Source organism: Myodes glareolus, chromosome 2 (genome assembly GCF_982192425.1).
Source record: "Myodes glareolus chromosome 2, mMyoGla1.1, whole genome shotgun sequence".
NCBI lineage: Eukaryota > Metazoa > Chordata > Mammalia > Rodentia > Cricetidae > Myodes > Myodes glareolus.
In genome coordinates, this window is record NC_142027.1 from 56,231,672 (window position 1) to 56,253,727 (window position 22,056).

The window sequence follows — 22,056 nt, forward strand, 5'->3', positions numbered from 1 at the left end:
TCTTCTGTTCATGAAAGATTAATTTTTCAAAAATAGTAGAAGGATAAACACTAGTAAAAATTATTAGCCCAAGGAAGAAAACAAAGAGATGGAAGTTAGACCTTTGAAATGCACCCTTTTTGGTGTTTTGATGGAAAAATCATATAACTTTTTATATGTTTCAAATCAAAGAAAAATGAAATTTGATTCAAGTAGAAAAACCCCATCCACACTTAAAATCTTAATACTAATGGAAAAACAGCTAGATAAATAGCAAGCATAAAACACATACAAAGAATTATTCCCAATGACCGTTACCATAATGCCTTTTAGTACAACTCCTATGAAATATGTCTTAAAAACAAACAAGCAAAACTCACAAAACCAAAGCAAGGCAAAAAAGCAAACTGCATGTTTTGTCCCAAAATAAAAACTTTATTTTTTTCATTTAATATTCATGCATGTATATAATAGTGTGTTTTCATCAAGTCCACCCCATCTCCTTCTTTTTGATTACTCCCCGAACTGCCCACCACTTTCTCTTCCCAACTTTGTAAGGGTATTCGCTCTCCCTGTTTCAAATGCTCACTGAAGCCACTTAGTGCTGCTTGAATGTGCATGAGTGTGGGCCATGCTTTGGAGCATGGGTAACTTCTCAGGAGCTGCATCCCAGAAGAAACAAAATAACAACTTCAAATAGTAATAAGACAAATATGATAGTTATTCAATAACTTACATAGGAACCAAAAGTTTACTCTAAGAGGAAAGGCACTTAAATGTGTTATTCCCTTAAAAAAGTAAAAAATTATAATGGTATTTCCATTACCCATTTAATAGTGCAGAATATTTAGCTTATCTCACTGTCTCAGGCTTTTATTGCTGTGGAGAGACACCATGACCACCAGGACAACTCTTATAAAGGAAAACATTTCACTGGGGCTGTCTTACAACTTCAGAGGTTTCGTCCATTATCGTCATGGTGGGAAGCATGGCAGTGAGCAGACCGACATGGTGCTGGAGAAAAGAGTTTTCCATCTAGATTGGCAGGCAGCAGGAAGAGGGAGCGACACTGCTCCTGGTTTGAGCATCTGAAACCTCAAAACCTGACCCCAGTGACACACTTCCTCCAGCAAGGCCACACCTTCTCCAACAAAGTTAGGCCTCCTAATAGTGCCACTCCTTATGAGCCTATGAGGACCATTTTCATTCAATCCACCATACCCATAATTATCATTTGTTTACTGTTGTGACTGAGAACCAGTGACAACTAGCAGTGAGCTGGTATCAGGTGATACTGAGAAATTTAAGGCTTAAAAGTATAATTAGCATATCATCGTTTTCAACAACTTTCTGTACTATAACACAGTATCTGAGATAATCTATAAGAGTACAGTTTTATTTGGCTCATATGCTTCATGTCCAATAACATCTAGCTTCTAACCTGGGCCTTCTTGCTACAGCATCGCACGGAAGTGGGCATCACATGGCAAGACACAGCAAACAGGACTCTTACTAAAGTCATTAATTATGCTGGGGGGTGGAGAGAGTGTCTGGACTTTGTGCCCAAATCTCATCTTAGTTACCTTCAAAAGGCTTTCCATCCAAATACATGTGATAATTGGGAATTTAAGTTTCAGACACATGGACTTTGGGAAGGACACGCCCACACAGTAATCAATACGACATTGCAAGGTCAGACCAAGTGAAAATATATGGCAACTGGGATTCCCTTCAGTAAGGCACCTTTTACTGTGATGTGTGCTAATTACATTTCAAAACAAAACAGAACACCTTAAACACATCCTTTTAAAAATAGAGTTCTGTCGGCCTGTGTCCTTACATTTGGAACTGTGCAAGTCCCTCATGAATGCATGTCCAGAATACCCAGAGATGATGTAGCGAAGCTTCATCCATGAGCAAGTTGCACACCTGCTTACCTACTTGCCCTGTTGCACCTTCCTGTGGAGGAACAAAGAGGGTAGTAGCTTTGCTTAGGAAGCTGCAGGAGGTGATGGCAGCCTGGGAGATCAGGCTGAAGAAGCCCACCCATGTCAGGGTGCCAGGCCTCAGTTTTAAAATGGTCATGGAGAAGTGGCATTTTGGTGAAGAAGGCATAGAATGCTGCATAGGGATATCTGGAAAAATGTCCCATCAGCAGAAGCAGCCGCTTACAGCCTCCCAAACCAAGACTGTGGCCCCCTTCTTGCCCACTTTTCTCCATAGTAGTTGAAATCTTTCCACACGCTCTATTTCATTTGCTTTAGTTTTCTTCCCCTCATGAGAAAGTACACTTATTCATGGGAGAGGTGTGGGTGTGTTTTCTCCTTTGTTCTGACGCTGGGGTGTGGTGAACAGTAGGTACGCCTCTCAGTGACTATTATGGTCATTTTACGTGCATGACTCTATACACAGGAAGTTCCCTGTTGTACTTCTCCTGCAAAGCAGGGCTTCAGGTCTGCATGCGACATGTACATCTGGGTAATATTTAGAGTCTGAGGAAAACATGAAGAAAAGAGATTGAGATCAGGGTGTGTGAGACAGGATCTTCAACACTGCTGTGTGACAGACAGCTGTGTTACACATACATACACACAAACACATACAAACACACAGAGCACATACATCATACACAGAACACACACACAGACACAGAGACACATAGGCACACACATACACATATACCATGTAGACACACACACAGACACACATACACACAGAGAGAGCACACACATAGAACAGATATGCACACACACAGCACACATGCACATGCACAGCACGCATGCATTCACACACACACACACACAATTTTGCAGTGTTGCAGTGAAAGACGAAAAGCTCACATTCTCTCTTTAAATTAGTCTCTCACATTGTCAAGAGTCTTAACAATTCTTTGAGTTCACATAGGTTAACAGCCCCAGTTTAGATGTTGGTTCTTTTCCAGAAAGATTGTCTTATTTAATCGCTACCAGAAAAAAAAAGTGGGCATATCTTCCTTGACTATTTCATTCCTTCAGGAAATTCTCTGTTGGGTAACTGTAAGGCAACCTTGTTACCAACATGTATCTTACCAGCATGTGGGCTGAGGTCATGGTTTGTTACAGGTGCGGGACCTGGAAGGGGAACTGGAAGGCGAAGTCAGGCGCAGTGCAGAGGCCCAGCGGGAAGCTCGCAGACTGGAGCGAGCCATCAAAGAGCTGACCTATCAGGTACTCCAGAAAAGCACTCTGGGATCTGGTTAGGTTCCTCCTGCCGCAGTGTGTACCTTTCAGCCTGAAATGGCCTTCTGGGACACTGCAGTCTGTGAGCAGTGGACATTTTCTTGTGCTGTCCGAGCTATCCAGGGTGTGGTTCTATCCATCTCCAGAGTTCATAGTGAGAGCCAGAAAGGAGCTACTGAAGTGGAAACTATGCCATCTTTGTTTTTCCATGCTTAGTGTTAGTAGCACTTTTAGAAAGAGACTTTCATGTGAGAGTCAGAGTGAGAACATGAAACACCTCACCAATGTCTGCATGGACTGCTAACTGGATTGGATACATATCCACTCTTTTGAAAAGTTTGTTTCTGGGCCCAGATGAGAACATCAGTAGTAAAATGTGTTTTTTTTTTTTTTTTTTGAGAAAGTTTTCCGGAGCTACCCTGTAAACTAACTTTAACATTGACTTGAAGTTAATAACTGAAAGCAGGCACACAAGTTCCCTACACATGAACAACGGGCAGCTAAATGAATGAAAATGAATGACATATCTCATTATCTACACACTCGCTTTCCTCTCTCCCATCGCCTCTGTTGTGGAGTTGGCACCTTGCTTTGCTAACCAGGCTGGTCTGTAACTTGTGTATCCAACAGTCACTCTGCCTCAGCCTTCCAAGAGCTGGGACTATGGGACTGAGCCACCACATTCGTCTTTTCTTTCTTTTTCTTTTTAGTGGAACAGAGTCCCTGATAGCACAGGTCATTGATGGCTCTCCCTTTCAGTGCACAGCATCTTTCTAGTACACAGTTGGGATGTGCATATTGATGCATTGCCTAAAGGCATGCATCTATTCTAAGATGTTCCATAAGGAAACATGACAGTTTAGTGGTAATATGAATATCAGCACTGTACTGCAAACCCAGATACTGCAGCCTATAAACAGGGAAGCTGCTCTCAGCTAAATCCTGTGTAGCATTGAAGGCATAAGTCACAAACAATCCCACACCAGTTTGGAATTATGATTAATAGAATGGTTATTTATTCAAAGGGGAAAAACTTACAGATTACCATCCTGGACAATAGCCCCTCTGTGCGATCAGGAAAAGAGTCTAGTAGCCAGAAGTGGAGCTGGAAGCCAGAGAGAGAATGGAGGACAGCCGCTGCTTTTTTGAAGAGAGAGAGACCATACCCCAATGGGCTGGTATCTCAGCGGCTATTGGCTGAAGGAGTAGAAGGAGCTCCTGCAGCATCTCCCCCATTTGTTTAAGTAAGAAAGTTCTAAGCCTACTATGAAATTATATACAATAAGTACAAACCTACGAAATTATATACAATAAGTACAAATATCCTACTCTAACTTGCTTAAGTCTTGTATAATAAATAACTTGGCCAAGTCATGAGAGGAAAGTAACTACATTTATATAGTCTTCAACCCCATCAAAGATCTGAGAAGGAAAATAATGTTACCTGAGTAATTAGGAAGTGCAATCAAACAACTTCCAGAACATGCAACAAATCACAGAGACAACTGACTACCTTGGCAACCACCAAAAATCACATTTGCAGCATTGAAGCAACCAACTTTGGTTAAGGCCTAACCATTTTCAAAGGCAAGAAACTTTACAAAACTATCTTACCCGGTCTTGGCAGGATATGACAGTCCTGTTTTATCCATTTACTGATACTCTGTATCTCTGTCAGTAGTTGAGGTATGGGCATTTTTTTTTTTTACCCAAAGGCCAGTTCTGCCAAGAAGAAAGGCTCCAGATGGAGTGTCTTTGGTGCTCAACATTCTCTCGGGAATAGATCAGTGTTGCCAGGAATGATTGTGTCTCACTACCATGAAACTCTTGAGTTAGATTAAAGGCCATTTTCTGCAGCTTTTTGAAGAGGTTGAAGATAATCTATCTATACTGAATATAATCTCTATGTATCTAAAGAACCTGATTAGTCTAATTATAAATGACAAACATAGATGACTATTGATCTATATAATTTTCAATACCTATCTAACTTAAAGACTAAGACAATAAACAACTGTGCAATAAATGAGGACAATATAACCTCCAAATGTAAACAATGTACAAGTATACATTACAATATGGTAAATATATATCAATACATAAACAATATATAAGTATCTTAATCAGAGGTAGAAATGTACAATGCAATATGGTAAATATACATATATTGATACAATATATTTATATCAAAACATAAAAAATGTTTTAAACAGAGGTAGAAGCATGCATGCATACAATAGTCAATATAATTTAACTTAGTATCAATATACAAGAATCAAAAGTAATATATTTGTCTAAAAACAATAACTTACAAGTACCAATCTATTATCCCATCATCCAATTATCCCTCTTTTTTTTCCCAAAAAGATCCCCGACCTTATAAAATTCCTCTCCTATCCCTCAATTGTATACTAATTATAAACAACCCCTAAATGATGTCCATAAACCCAAGGACAAACACTACTTGGAGAGGGGATGTCATCCTCTCTAATTACTTCCAGCTGTCATGGGGGCGACGTTCTTTCTGGGGGATCCTGTGAAAGCAAAATGATGGTTAAATTTCAAGATCAATGTCTTTTAAAATTGCAAATAGTCTCCGAGTATTTTGTGGAGGTCTGGCCAGAATGTTGTACAAGATGTGCACCATTTCAACCAACCAAGTTGGAACCATCTTGTGCAGCTGGTACCCAAAACAGGTCTTGTAGTAGCGCTATCAATATCATCAATTTCATGACATCATATCAACCAGGTGGAGTTGTTGTTATGGGGCCCCATCTTCTTCTTGGAAACTTCAAATGTCACTGCAGGAAAACTCATTCTGGAAAACTTAAACATTAATCATATAGACATATACAGACATACATATATTCAATAAAAGGCATGATAGATATATTCAATGAAAGGTATGATAGATATGAAGAAAAGCAAAGATGTTTTCTAAACTCATATTTCTTTCTGTCCCATATCATGGCTCTTGACATGAGACAGAAACTCTAGAAACTCTGGGTTTTTCTTTTAACAACAGGCTTGGAAATAGAGAGGGACTGAGCCAGAGTCCAACTCCAAAACATGCTCTATTGGTGTGGGAGAATTGTCTGTATTCTGTCAATCGTATTTTAATAAAACGCTGCCAGGCAGGCAGTATAGGCGGGAAAGCCAGACAGGAAGTAGAGGTGGAGCAAAGAGACTGGGAGTATTCTAGCAAGCAGGAAGCTCCCTCGCCACTCCTGTGCAGACCACCGAAGAGACAGCATGTAACCTGCCCAGCTGAAAAAGGTACGGAGCCATGTGGCTAATATAGATAAGGATAATGGGGTAACATAAGTTATAAGAGTTAACAAGAAGCCTGACCCAATGGGCCAATCAGTTTATAATCTTATGGAGTCTTGTGAGTGATTTCTCTTTGGGACTTGCCGGTTGTGGGGTACCAGGCGGGACAGATACCCCAACAAGCCGGCCCTCATGCTACACTCTATAAATCTAGAAATATGATTTAGTATATTTTACTTACAGAACCTATTCAGTTTTCCTGATAGTCCCTATTGGGTAGTGATTTTTCCATCTGTCAGTATTCAAACATCCAGGGTCCCTTGAATTTTTCAAAGATGAATGTTTTCCTGTGGAGATAAGAACAAAACTGCCCCCATTCTATGTCTTACCACCTGTATGATTATGATCATTGTGGATGTGCTGTCATTTCTCCTTTCCAAGAGGTTTCTCCTCTTCAAATCGAAACTTTATTAGTTTTGATGGTATCCACAATTTTTCTTCTCCTGTGGAAACAAGAACAAAACCCCTTCCCCAACGAAGCACATCTCCTGGCTTCCATTGAGAGGTTAGCACATCTTTGAAATAAACCGGTTGATTTAGTTCAGCAGACTTTTCCATTATCCAATGTCTTTCTGCCGCTGTTGTTCCTTTCTCATTCGAGTTAAGAAAATTCAAGGTTAATAAAGAAATATGCAAGCTTTCTGTGGATGTGGTTATTCACGTTGGGTGCTATTTTATAACATGAAGGGGCCTGCTTGTTGGGGTTTTTGTCCTACCTGGTACCCCAACAAGCCTGCAAGCCCCAAAGAAAATCACAGGGAGTCTACATTAGGTTTTAAACTGACCCATTACGTCAGGCTACTTATTAGCTCTTATAACTTATGTTACCCCATTACCCTTATCTACGTTAGCCACACAGCTCAGTACCTTTCTCAGCTGGGCAGGTTACATTCTGCCTCTTTGGTGGTCTGCACATGAGTGTGGAGGGAGCCTCACACTCAGAATACTCCAGTTCTCTTTGCTCCACCTCTACTTCCTGCCTGGTTTTCCCACCTATACTTCATGCCTGGCCAATCAGCATTTATTTAAAATATGATTGACAGAATACAGACAATTCTCCTGCACCACAGCATCTCTCTGTACTTAATTCTGTAGACAGTGTGTTATAGTGTCAAATATTTGTTTATAACATGTCTAAACCTAGAAAAGGTAAAGGAAAGTATTTCAAAATGATACTCTTTAAAAATGGTATACCTTATAGGTAGTGCACTATTATTTATGGCTCTTAATATATCAGAAGTTACTTAGGTGAGAGAATGAATAAATCCAGGATATAATTATACAGTACTGTAGATTTTATCAGTATGTTGATTACTATAGTATATTGGTTATACTGTATTGTAGATATTGAATCTTGGTTACCATGAATTTATGAAACATTATTTTTAATTTTCCTTGCTTAACTTTAGATCAGTGTAATGCATTAGTTTAACTCCTTTGACTCATAGTAATCCCCAATCTTTAAGCAATTGTATAGTTGTATATTTTCCCTTTTATATTCTTTTAAAGTTTATTTTTAGTTAGCATACACAATAACCAGTTTCCTTATGGCATTTTCATACATAGTTGTGGTTGGTTTTTCCTACCACCCATCTCCCAGCTCCTACTCCACTCAGCCCTTCTACTCCACCTATTCCCCTTTCCTCTCAAGTCAGACATTTTCTATTACCCTCTCCACCTGCTCTCTTAATGCCTCTTTGTTCCCATTCCTACTCTCCTGGTTTTTACCTACACTTAACTTCCACACAATCCACACAGATTGATAGAATATAATGTATATATCTCAGTTAGAAACATATGAGGGAACATATGGTGTTTGTCTTTCTGAGCCTGGCTTTCCTTACTCATATAACACTGTCAGTTCCATTCATCTTCCTGCAAATTTCATTTTCTTTTTATCTGAATACAGTTACTCTATGAATATGCACTATATTTTTATGATCCATTATTTTTGTTCCTGTTTTTCAAAGTCTTTTCTATTTTTAATGTTGCTTTTATGAGCATATATTAATTATACAGAGTAGTAGGTCTCACGACATTTTCATACATGTATATAGAATGTTTTTTCTCTATAATTATTTTGTTGTTTAGGACACACACACATTAAAGACTGGAGAGATGGTTCAGTGGTTAAGAGCACTGGCTGCTCTTCCAGCGGACCTGGGTTAAGTTTCCAGTACTCACCAGGCAGTGATGGTGCACACCTTTAATCCCAGCACTTGGGAGGCAGAGGCAGGAGAATCTCTGTGAGTTCGAGGCCAGCCTGGTCTACAAGAGCTAGTTCCAGGAAAGCTAGGACTGTTACACAGAGAAACCCTGTCTCAAACAAACAAACAAACAAACAAAAAAAGAACCCCATTCCCAGTACCCAAATGGCAGTTCACACCTGTCTTTAACACAAGTTCTAAGGCTTTTGACATCCTTACTCAGACATATATGCAGGCAAAACACCAACAAACATAAAATATAAACAAATTATATGAGAGAGAGGTGGGAAGACAGGGGACACACGTATTGTCCTAGGCCTATTCATGGTCAGGGTCAGGCTTGTTAAGTATCTTCCTGTACCTTTCACTTGTATATCTTGTCTTACTCTAATGCCTTTAGATGCAACATATATAGCATTTCATCTCATATGACAATGAATCCTTCTGGAATACTCTCACGAAGGATCTTTCTGATTCTGCTCTTGAGGAGAGATAACTCTTTTGAGGAACCTGTTCATGGTGATTTGCTTGCTTTCTTTTTTTATCTCATAGATTTGCTTATATGAAGATCATGCTCACGAACATTCCTTTGTGTTCATGTAAACCCTTTAGTGTTTCAAAGATTCTAAGGAGCTTGTTGAGGTCTCAAAAGCTTTTGCTAAATTTACAATGCCCTGGTAATTATCTTAGGGTTCTTTTGCAATGGTCTTTTGTCTGTCTTTTCTTCAGCCACACACTCAGTGGAAAAAAAGTAGCTCTTTTATTTCTCCATTGACCACCAACATACCTGTGTATTAGTGATCAAATAGGATTTTTTGTTTGTTTGTTTGTTTTTGTTTTTCAAGACAGGATTTCTCTATGTATCTTTGGAGCCTGTCCTGGAACTCACTCTTTAGACCAGACTTACAGAGATCCACCTGTGTCTGCCTCCTAAGTGCTGGGATTAAAAGTGTGCACCACCACTGCCCGGCTGACCAAATGGTTCTTTTGTGCTTGACTGTTGCAGTGTTGAGTACATATTTCCCAAATTTTCTTTTAGCCTTCTCACATTGCACGATATAACTTACTCTGATAAAAAGCCAAGCCCATTTTAGGCACATTGGTACAGCTCCTTTGACATTGCTAATGCAGACTCTAATTCTTGAAGTCATTAGAAATGTCAATGCCTTTTCCCTACAGCAGGAAACACAGTGCTGGTAAGAATGCAGGACATCGTGGTTGTATCAAATGGAGCTAATTTAGTTATAATGTACTACTTGGACCCTTGCTTAAAATATTTATTTTTACTTTATGTGCTTTGAATGTTGTGTCTGCATGCATATATGATACCATGTATGCCTGATACCTGAATATTTGTAACTAGGATGTTGGATCCTTGGAACTGGAACTCTGGATGGTTGTAAACCAATGAGTAGGTGCTGGGAACTGAACCCAGGTCCTCTGTAAGAGCAAAGAGCATTCTTAACTGCTGAACCATCTCTCCAGACCCTTTGACAGTTGCTTTCTGGCTAAATACCTGGTTCTTTTTCTAATATGAGCTTGACACTTCTTTTAAACAGTGAGCTCTGGAAGTCATAGTTGATGTAGCTAAAAAAAAAAAAGTATCTACCATAGAGTAATGGCATTTTGTGACCCTTTACTACATTTGGGAAATTATAATAAAATATCATTTATTGATAATGTATTTTTTATTTGTTCATGGATTATTCTTATTGATTTCTTCTGTAAACAGTTTCATTATAGATTTAAGCACCAAACCTTTTATTTTCATTGCTGTGAAGATTTCATTTTTGATTTATTGTGACTTAATTTTGTTTTTTTATTTCTCAACAATATTGACATTTCTCATGTCCTAATTTAGAGTTGAGCTTCTTTTTTTTTTTTTTTTTGACTTGTGTTCTCGTGAAGTGACTTTCAGGCTGTTCTGTTCACACACACCCTTTGGCTAAGGATAGGGTCCCAGGGATTCGTAGGGGTGCATTTCTTATTGTTCTCCAAGTGCCTCTACAGTACATTGAGAGTTCCCACTCCATTACAAGTCAGATGATTCCCCCTGAGCAGTACCCTGCGTATTAGGTCAGGACCCTGTAAGTTGAAAAAGATTCTAAAATGCTCCTCACATTGATTGATATTAGTACCTATTTTAGTAATATTCAAAGTTGATTCTGAATCAATTTAATCCATTTTTCTCTAACATCAAGATACACTTTGGCCTATCAGACAGTATATTTGTGATAGACCATTCTCAGGTGTGACTTGAAAAAAATGTCATTTTTAGAAGAACACAACTATGGTTCTCTTTTCCTAGTAAACTCCCCAAAGAAACACACAGTGGCCTACATTAATTATAAACTGGTTGGCCTGTTAGCTCAGGCTTCTTGTTAACTAATCCTTACATCTTAATATGTCCATAATTCTTGTCTGTGTTAGTCACATAGCTTGGTACCTTTTATCATCGAGGCATTCTCATCTTGTGTCCTCAGCATCTGGGTGATGACTGCAGACTGAACCATTCCTCTTCCCAGAGTTTCCCTGTTCTGGTCATCCCACCTATACTTCTGGTGAGGCTACTTGGCCCACCAGCATTTATTAAACTAATACAAGTGACAAATCTTTACAGGGTATAAGACCATCATCTCACAGCACTTCTCTTCTCCCCTTTTTCTTTTCAAAAGAAGAACTCTGAATCTATTCTCCTTTGTTTAGCTTTTTTCCTGACCATTATACATAACAACTTGCAATCAACACGCTAAACAAAGACAAACACTCATAATCCATTTTTTTTGGGAATGTGGGCATAGTTTTCTAGGCTACTTCCTGCTGATTGGGGGCACTGATAATCTTATGGGGACCTAAAGAAAATTTAGGATTATGGTTAGGTCCTGACTGAAATATTCCGTGAGGCTTGATCATCTCAACCAGGAGTTCTGTGACTATTCTTAATGTAGAACTCAGAGGAAACTCCAACAGAGATCCTCTGAAATGTTAAATCATCAGGGCCATCAGCTCCTGTCGGAGATTTTTCAGGGGTTCTTCCTTGGTCAAACCTGATTTTTCTTAACTCAGAATGAATCCACTGCCTCTCATTTCCTGCAGAAACAAAGTCAAATATCTTCTCCAAAGTAATATCTTTTGACTTAAATTTTGAAGTTAAGGCATTTTTAAAATACATATATTGAATTAATTCAGGAGCATTTATAATCAAATGTCTTTTAGCAGCAGTTTCTCCTACCTCAGCCATCAAAAAATTCAAAGACAACACAATAACATACAGTATCTGTGTATTTTCCATCTTTACGTGGCTCTATTTTAAACTCTATTTCTTTTATTTTTCTCTTTAAGTTTTTGGTTTTTTTTGAGACAGTGTTTCTCTATGTATCTTTGGCTGTCCTGGAACTCACTCTGTCAACCAGGCTATCCTTGAACTCACAGAGATTCTCTCAGCCTCTGCCTCTCAAGTCCTGGGATTAAAGGTGTATGACACTACTACTCTCTTTCTTTCTTCCTTCCTTCCTTTCTTTCTTTCTCTTGTTCTTTTTCTTTAGAACTTTATCCTTTTTCTTTTCTCTCCCACGCATACATATATTCTTAAACACACTGTAAACTGTTTAGATTTTTTTTGATCTGAATCTGTCTTTACTGTATAGCTCTCTTTTTCTGACCACACGAGTCTTTAATTTGCTAAGCTATATGGCTAGGATTAAAGTTGTGACTTTGACAGCTGGATCCACCCCACTTCTTAGCTTTCTGAGAGTTTAGCTTCATGGCAGAGGTACTGGCAGAAGCCAGGTTTATTGCCGAACTCTATGGAGATTCAAGGTCTTTGCCACCACCAAGAAGCATGCTGTTGGCTATTCATAAGCACCATTTAAGTGTTTGGTGATGGAGCCTCTTAAAAGAGCAACAAGGTATTTTCAGCTAAAGCTGAATCAGGAAGCCTCCTTTAAATGAGACACACTTGCCTCTAGAAAACAAAACCCATCTGAGAAAATGCTGCTACCAAGAAGTCATGCTTAAATCTGTTCTTTTGTGTCTGAATTACTTCCCAAGCTCTCTCAGGTTTTATGTGGATATAGTTATCCACATGGAAACCATTTGTTGGGGGAGTCTGCTCATTCATTCCCTGACCACCCAGACTCTAACATAATCACACAGAAACCATATTATTTGATATACTGTTTGACCAATAGCATATTTCTAGCTCACTCTTATATCTTAAATTAACTCATTTCTATTATTTTGTATTTTGCCATGAGACTTGTGGACTACCAACAAGGTTCTGGCTGGCAGCTTGTATCTTTCTCCTCTGATGGCTCCATGACTTCTTATTAACTAGTTTTTACATATTAATTAGTCTATAATTCTTGCCTGTGTTAGCTATGCTACTTGGTACCTTTTATCAATAAGGCGTTCTCATCTTGATTCCTCTGCATCTGGGTGATGGCTGCAGACTGAGCCTTTCCTCTTTACAGAATTCTCCTACTCTGGTCATCCTGCCTATATTTCCTGCCTGACTACTGGCCAATAAGCATTTATTAAACTAATACAAGTGACAAATATTTACAAGGTACAAGATCATTGAAGCACTTGATTTCTTTGGAAGTTTAACAGCTTTGAAATGAAAATATTTCAGTGTTTCTGGGGGTGGGGGAAGTGGGCCAGGAGCATAAAGAGTCCCTTCAACATGCTTATTTTTTAGAATGTAAAAGGCTCCCTGAAGAACTATTGAGGAACCCTACCTCCCCATGCCTCCTTTCTCCAGCTCAAGGCTAGACAATGACAGCGTTGAAGATGATGGCCACACAGAGATCCACACAGTGTGTAGACCTTCCCTCGCCATCTTTGCTGAAGCCCATGACACAATTCCGAGGAACTTGGCTTTTCTAGTTTATTACATGAAGCCAAGGGCCAATTCAGAAGTTCAGGTGTTGAATTGCTTGGATTGATGGAGTTGGCTTTCCACTTTACATAAATGGCTTTTGTAATAATAAATTTTATTCCTAGTAAGCAATCTCAGGCAAGTATAGCTTATCTGGAATGAAAATGCTGAAGGATATATCAAACCTAATAGCCTTGACTTCCATTTATATAAAGGCTGGCGGGGTGCTGTAAAGATCAAGAGACAAGTCGTTGCATTTTGCAGAGCCATTCATTACTTTTTCAAAACTTAGGATGAATAGAGATAAATGTAGTTTTAAAAACACCGTTATCAGATAATACTTACAAAAAATTCCCAACCTTTACTTCCTCATGTGAGAATACATTCAGTGTGCATGACTGGATCCTTCAAATGATTTTCCCATGCATGCCTATGCATTTCAGGCAGAAGAAGATAAGAAAAATCTGAATAGGATGCAGGCTCTGTCTGAGAAACTTCAGCTGAAGGTGCAAAGTTACAAACAGCAAGTGGAAGCAGCGGTAAGTGCCAGTTGCAGCATCATGGCTTTCCCGGCCACTGCTTTTGGTTAATGCTCTGAGCTCAGGAAGCAGCTCAGCAGAGACAGCCATCTGGACATCACATCTGCCGTTCCCTGCTTTTATATAAGTTAGCACTGTGGCTTGTGGGAGGGCGTGGGGAAGGAAAATTGTGTTGTTTTTCCTTGCCAGAAACCATACTTCTCTCCCTTCACCAGGTGGCTATACTCAAGCCTATTTAGGACCAGAAATGAGCCAAATAAAATCAGTGTGTCATGCAGGACTGGCAAATTTTGCAAGGTTCCATCATGGACTCCTTCAGTTCTAGACTTTGGGTGAACACAATCAAATCAAAATTTGTCATACATTTTTTTCTGATGAATCTGGACAAGGCATAAAGAAAACCACCATCATTGACATGTCCTTATCCTCCTTTGCTATTTTTTTTACTGGCCTCAGCTTACCTTTTCCATAATCCTCAGAGTCCTTAAAGTAATATTTAAAAGCCTAGGTACTGTGTGAAGGTGTTAGTGTATACCAACTAATATTTTGAGGGGTTCTGAAACTATTGGTTTGCTACTATACTCAAAAATTACTCATTCATAATTTGAAAGGACAACCACTTATACCCAGGGGTAGGTTAGGATTTGAATCTGACTTTAAACCAATTAATTGTGATTGCTCTAGTATACAAGTGCGTGAAAGTTGTACTACCTGTACTTGGTGGTGGAAAGGAACACCAATTTTGAATTTCCAGGGGATAGCAGCTGTAAAATTGGTCTCTATTTTAACTCTTAAAAAGAAGTTTCTGGTTTCATTTTTCTTTAAATGCATGAGATTTTGCTTGCAAATATTTTTATATAAAGATTTTATGTAAATCTTTATGTGATTTTTCTAGTACCTACATAGGCCAGAAGAGGGCATCAGATCCTCTGAAACTGAATTAGAGGTAGCTGTGACTTACCATGCATGTATTCAGAAATACCCAGTTGCAGCTGTCCTCCCAGTTAACTCATTTGTGCACAAGCTGCCCTTTTGTCTGGGCATCCCAAACCTAGAAAGGCATCTTCACCTTTCCCACTGCTTGCCATTCTTGGCAACAACAACCTTAAGGTGGCTTCCTATTTCTTGAGTCACCAGTAACAAAATCTTCAGGGGTTCTTCCTAAGTGATAATCATGTTAGATCTGGGTTCATGGGCTGACCACTTCCTACTAAGGTAAACAGGGGTCAATCTTCAAACCTCAAAAGCTCACAGAGCCTAAATGCCAACAAGAAAATTTGAGACATTGGGGAGATGGGGCTAATGAACAAACAGAAATCTGATTTGAATTCCAGCATATACCCTGACCATCAAGCAGTAAAATAAAGACAAACAGAACCACTTACAATCGCTGTCTTTTTAACACTATTATTTTTGTGCAACAGTGAGATATTTTCATTCGAATGGTCAGAAGTCCAAAAAGATTTGTTCTCCCAACCCCTCTTTTTCTTTATCTAAACACATGTCTGTTCTTGTGGGAATTAATTGACATTTATTGCCTCAAGTTGTTTCAAAATATTTCACTCACTCAAAGTTCCAACTGTGAGACAATCCTCATATCCAAAAGGACACTTCTTACATATTATTTTAAAAGTAGTTAACTCACATTCTTACTTTTACCGAGTATTTCAGCAGATCTTAATACCTTACTAGCACTTAATCTTTGGATTAAGCTTCTGAATTTTAATCAGGAGTCAAGAGCAACTGCGATGGTTGAGAGTTGGAAGAGGGAAAAAATATTGTCTACCACAGAAGACTCAACACACCTCATATTGTGGCGATACAACCTATAAAACATCATTATATATAAATTAAATTGTCAAAAATATCAAAAGAAAGAAAGAAACAAGCGAACAGACCCAGGTCTTTAGGAAGAATTGCAAGAACCCTTAATTCAGAGTAAACTCTCCAGCCTCCAGTCCTGCTCTTAAGTCCTGCCTGTGTGTCTTACACTGAAACAACACATTCTATTCAAGACTGAGTTTATGTCCCTTCCATTTGCAAGTCTCTCATTTCAGAGCAGAGAATATGATGATGGAATAGCAGCATCCTCACTTTCTGTGTTTTTCATTTTTACAGGAGGCTCAAGCTAATCAATACCTTTCCAAGTATAGGAAGCAGCAATATGAGCTGAACGAAGTCAAGGAGAGGGCAGAGATAGCAGAATCTCAGGTCAATAAACTCAAAGCTAAAGCAAAGGAATTTGAAAAAAAGGTATGATCTACTCCGAAAAACCTCACAGCCTGTTGCTTTAGGGCCCACAACATTGCATGGATTAATAAAGCAAGAAATGCCTTGATTTTTTTCTACAAATATTTTTTAAAAAAACAGCCAAACAAGCTAAAATAAAAACTCTTTTCCTGTTTATTAAATTATATTTTTCAAGGTAATATAGTGTTGCTAAACATTTAAATTGGAAAGACATTCTATTTAGTTTTCAAATCTTTCAGCCCAGATTAACTAGTAAGCTCTAAGTCTTCAACCTTTAATTCATTCTTGCAGAATACTCAGGAATTCACACAGCAAAGGTGATTTTAAAAGCACAAATGGGCCTTGAAATTCAGAGTGAATTCTTTTCACAGAAGGCAAGCTCATGACTCTGTATCAGGTCAAAACTGAGACCTAGGGAGAAGGTGGTTAGTAGTGAGCCAGGGAATGACGATAAATTGTGGAGTCTCAGTCATTCAACTTCTGGTTCTTTCCCAAAGCACAGAAATATCGTCCCATGTCCCTGTGGTTAGTTGAATAGCCACTGGAATACAGAAGTGGTGGCCAGTGCTTCACTGTAATGAGAAACTGGAAGAATGAGTGATAGTGAACTCAGAAGTGGACGCTTGGCAGGGCCAAGGAGTCTTTGCTTCCTTGCTGAGGTTTTCTGTAAAACATGGCTTTTACATTACATCTGGCTTTAGGAGAAGGGAATTAAAAGAAATTGGATAAAATAGTAGCTACCTTTTCTAACATGTCTGAAAAGCAGTTAGCACAGTCTCTAGCACAAATGGCATCCTCCATTTGTTTTCAACAATTGGTGCATGCCTAGCCTTCTCAATCCTGGTAAATGAATTACTAGTAGTCCCTCGAGGTAAGCTGATAGGATTGCCGATAATAAATATATATATATCGACCTTGTTGAAGGAGGCTAAAATTTGGCTACATGGAAGATGCTCATATGTAAGTATGAGAAGCTTGAGTCACTGACAGCACTAGAGATTTCTCATTGTTGTATGAACAGTTGTCTCAAAGTTAAGGTCCCAATTGAAGGACTCTAGGGGAGTGGCTTGAATGCTGGCTTTAGTTGTTGAATGCTGGCCTCAGTTGGAGAAGTGTTACCCCACTGATTCAGGGGCTCCTGGTCAGATCCTGCCCAGCAAGGCCATACAAAGGATTTGCTTAGGGAGGCACCTCCAGTGTGCTCCAATTGTACTCAGCTGCAGGAGGTCACAGGGCCTCCAAAATACACCCATCAATTTCACCCTGTAATCGTTGTGTCCGTGAATGAATAAAACCAGTGAGGTAGAGATTGCTTTTGGCAGGAGCTGAACAGGAAAACCTTGCTGGGCAGTGCAATGACTAATTGTTCCCCATTCACAGAAGAAAAGCCTAAAATCCTTCAGCTGTCTTCAATACAGGGAATGGGTTTCCTGGTGCAATTGTGTCTGGAGCAAACCGGTGAAGATTGCAGAATCTTTTCCCCATGTGGGGGTTGCAGAGATAGGGACAGAGCATGTTCTTGGGGTGAGTCACCAGGGCCAGCTTTGCAAGACAGATAATTGCCTTATTTTCTTTCCTGCCTTGGAAGCCCAAGGAGAGCTACTAAGGTCAGTTTCCCTCTGGAAGGAGCTCATGTGGGTCTGGTCTGCATATGTTCTAGTACTCAGTCACAGGAATTGCATAGAACACACTGATACATATATTCTGTTTTGCAGGTTCGAGACGACTAAGGAGTTTCTTTTTCTAAAATGACAACTGGAGGAAAGTTCTTAAGAAACAAATATTTACATGGCATGAAAATCCAGTTAAAAAGATGATGAACAAAATATACTGATCTAAGGGAATAGCATTGCTCCTTGGATGATGGATGGACTTTTTTATTTCATTGTCATGAGACCTTTTCTCTAAAATTTTACACAAAAAGACTAAATGGATGTAAGAATCAATTTTGATTACTAGAAAAGAAGGCATGTTTACTCTTTCTTCTGTATCTTCATACACAGGACTCATAGAAGAAACCCTTAGACTATAATCCATAGAGTGTGGTACATGATAAACAATGATTTTTGAAGTTATCTTACTTTGGTTGAGTCATCCCTATATCTTGATGACAACTGATATCTCCTAGCACTATAAAGCAGGCATTGTCATAGTAAGACCCTTTAAACCTGTAAATCAAGACACATGTAGGCCACCTGGCTGTGTAGACTATACACTATACCCACATCAGCAATGTTCATGTCAGTGAGACAAGTTGTGCAATTCCGGGTTGTGGCTGTGGAGCTAAGCAGGAGGGGCATGCTCCAGGATATCATTCCTTGGATGATTCTAGAGTAAAGTTGGGCACAAGAAAAGTCTGTAGCAGATTAAGTAGGTAAAAATGGAGTAGTTTCTATTTTATGTGCTTTAAGTCATTATATAATCTCAAAAATATTACCCTAGGCCCAAGACAAGCTATCAGTAATCAACTACCCTGGATCATTTCCCTTCCTTCCTCCTGCCAGTCTCGTCAACTTTGCAGGCATGTGGGTGGTTCTAAGATGACCAGCACCAGCTTCACCTGTGGAACACCCAGCCTTGCCATAGAAGCCAAGGATGAAGACAGTTTGGAAATAGTTTTTCCCCTTACTCTCGACATCCCTGTGCATCTCACTACAGCCATGTCAGACCCAACACTCACAGCCATGTGTAAAGGTGACTCCTGACAATAAATATTATTCTCTGTCATCCTTGGTGGTTCTTCCTCCCTCCCCAACCTCACTCACATGGGATACTTTAAGATCAATTCTGGTTTCCAATGCTGCCAAGGGAGCAAGGCCTGGTCTTGTTTCGCATCCTCTACATTTGTACTTTGGTGTTTAAATTTGACTCTCATGGTTTAGAGAAAATCTCAGTAGTTCTCAGAACTCTCTTCATTTTTGTCCTATGTCCTTTTGAAATCAGCATTCTTCATGAATCCCCAGGAACATTTTCTCCTATCCAATCAATCAGACTTCTCATTCCATCTGACATGCACCCTGTGTTTGAGGCAGCAGGAGGTCAATGGTGCTGCTTGGCTGATCCTTCTAAATGTCAAGGTCATGCGAAGCATGGTACACCAAATTAGAGTGTTGAGATGTGAGGGAGAGGGGTCTGAGGAGTCATTGGGTGAGGTGCTAGTAAGCCTATCATGCTGAATCTAAAACAGTGAGCTCACTGTTGATTACAGCCCTGTAAGAAAACGCTAACCAGGTAACATGTGACGGCAATATTCTGTAGTAATTTTTAAATGCTTATGTAAAAATAAATTTTGAATTATATAGTACTAGGCTAATATTCCATTTTAAGAAAAATGTCTGTGTCTTAAAGCTGAAAGTAGAAGTTTTGTGTTTCACCCTGTCAATCCTAAAAATCTGACAACTTACTGTTCTCTAAACTTACACACCATTTGGGACAATATCTTCCACATTTTACACACCATTTGGGAAAACCAGAGGATCAGAGCCTTCAGCTGGAGATTGTACATCCATTAAAAAAAAAAGATTTACTCTTATGTGTTCTGTTTGTCTATGAGTGTATGGCATACAGTGCGAGAGCCTGCAGACTCCAGAAGAGTTCATTGGGTCTAACGTGGGTGCTGGGGACCAGACTGCTGTCCTCTAGAAGAGCAGAAGTGCTCTTCACTGCTGCTTCATCTCTCCAGTCTCAAAGACATCCAAGTTAAATTCACTGTCAACCATTCATTTATTAAAATCTCTCTCATTCGAAAAAAATTGAAGTAAAAGGAGCCAAGAATACTCAGAAATTTATACATTATCTCACCGGAGTTTTGCTCTGCACAGGGGCTTTAGTATTTTTTTTTTTTACTTTTGATTTTGCTATTTATGAACACTTGTCACACACTGTAGTATAAACACTTAAGAATGAACAAACCAGGTACAAAGTACAAGACTCTAAAACTCATGTCTGTTGATAAGAAAAAATTAGACCAGCTGACAGTCACCTCACATTTCAGAGTTTGCTTTTTTCTCACTAACTACACAGTTAAAATCTTGACTAGATCACAGATAGTCTGTTTTGAGTGGTGACTTAACATCCATTCACATTAGACACTTGTTTTCACATAAATCATACACACACACACCCACCCTCCCACCCCCCCACACACAAAATGCATCCATGCAACATCAATTCACGAAAAAGAGGCCATGAATTTAAAGAGAGAAAGCAGGGTTATAAGAGAAGATTTTAGAGGGGAAAGGGAAGTGAGAAATGTTGTAATCAAATTACAATTTTCAAAAAAATAAAATTTAAGGGACTTTCAAACATCTCTAGCAGCTGGCCTATCTTCTCTCCCTTCATAAAATGTGTATGCAAATCTAAGTCCATAAGAGGGTTAATTACCAATATGCCCACAAGATCAGAATTTATAATGGCCAGCAGCACCAGCTTTGCTGGCCTGATGTTTCCAGGTATCACTCAATTCCAGATGAGTCAGCCCTTGAGATGATAAAGCTATTCCCAGAGCAATCTTAGAGATGATGACATTTCTACTGTCTGAGAGCCCCAGTACTAACTAACTAACCATCCTAAATCTACTTGGCTAAGCTGAAGTAACCATGGATATACAGGAAGAACAAAATATCCTATTACATCAGCCTTTTCAGTCTGGGGCCATGGCCCATCACTTTTTCTCTGGTGTGACTTCCACTTGTTCTCACCAATAGTTGGATTTTGAATTAGCTCATAGCAACGTATTTCTTCTGGGTTCTTGGTCAAAACCTTAACATCACTTCTCATGGGAAGCTCTGCTTTTTCTCCTTGAGATGTGGCTCCTTGTACACTATGTTGAGGGCTTTTTAAAGTAGGATGAAAGAAAAGGAACAAAAAGGAAAAAGAAAACCAGAAAGCACATGAAGCATTGCCTCAGAAACTACAATCAGGGTTGCCAGTAGGTTATACTTTGTGGGATTTAGGAAAAGAGCTCAAATATAGTCTCAGCTCATCTAACTTCAGAAGTGTAAAATATTGATTGATTAATAATAATTATTAAATCATTAATAATGGTAAATATTGTTATTATCAGGGAAATACTCTTCGGCAGGTTTTACCCTGGTGTAGGAGAATTGTCTGTATTCTGTGAATCATGTTTTAAATAAATGCTGATTGGCCAGGCAGGAAGTATAGGTGAGTCAACCAGACAGGAAGTAGAGGCGAGGCAATGAGAACAGAAGTGTTCTGGGAAGCAGGAAGCTCCCTCCACATCCAGCCCAGATCACCAAAGAAGCAACAAGTGACCTACCCCGCTATGAAAGGTACCAAGCCATATGGCTAACATAGATAAGAATAATGGGTTAATATAAGTTACAAGAGCTAATAATAAGTAGCCTGAGCTAATGGGCCAATCAGTTTATAACCTTATGGAGATCTCTGATTTTCTTTGGGGCTTGTCGGCTTTGGGGAATTGGGTAGCACATAAACCCCAACAAGCAGGCCCTCATGTTACATTACCCTTTATCTTCAGACTGCTCCCCAGAACCAGAACCCATTCTACTAACTGACAGAGAGTCTTACTGCATTGGATTCCATCAATGCATCTGTTGCCTTTGCCCTCAGCCTGGAGTTCCATAGGGCATTTCTTCTTCCAAATCTTTCCCTTTAAGGTCACCTTGTTC

At 39.3% G+C, this 22,056-nt stretch overlaps 1 protein-coding gene across 1 annotated transcript in view; it reads left to right on the top strand.

Annotated features, from left to right (window-relative positions):
• The window catches only part of Myh15 (myosin heavy chain 15), a 148,977-nt gene extending 132,566 nt beyond the window's left edge, over positions 1-16,411 (top strand). Inside the window, exons 38-40 of the mRNA XM_087897259.1 lie at positions 3,081-3,185; positions 14,057-14,152; positions 16,271-16,411. Coding sequence (XP_087753385.1) covers positions 3,081-3,185; positions 14,057-14,152; positions 16,271-16,411 — 342 coding nt within the window. The remainder of the gene's footprint in view (positions 1-3,080; positions 3,186-14,056; positions 14,153-16,270) is intronic.
• The last annotated feature ends 5,645 nt before the right edge of the window (positions 16,412-22,056 follow it).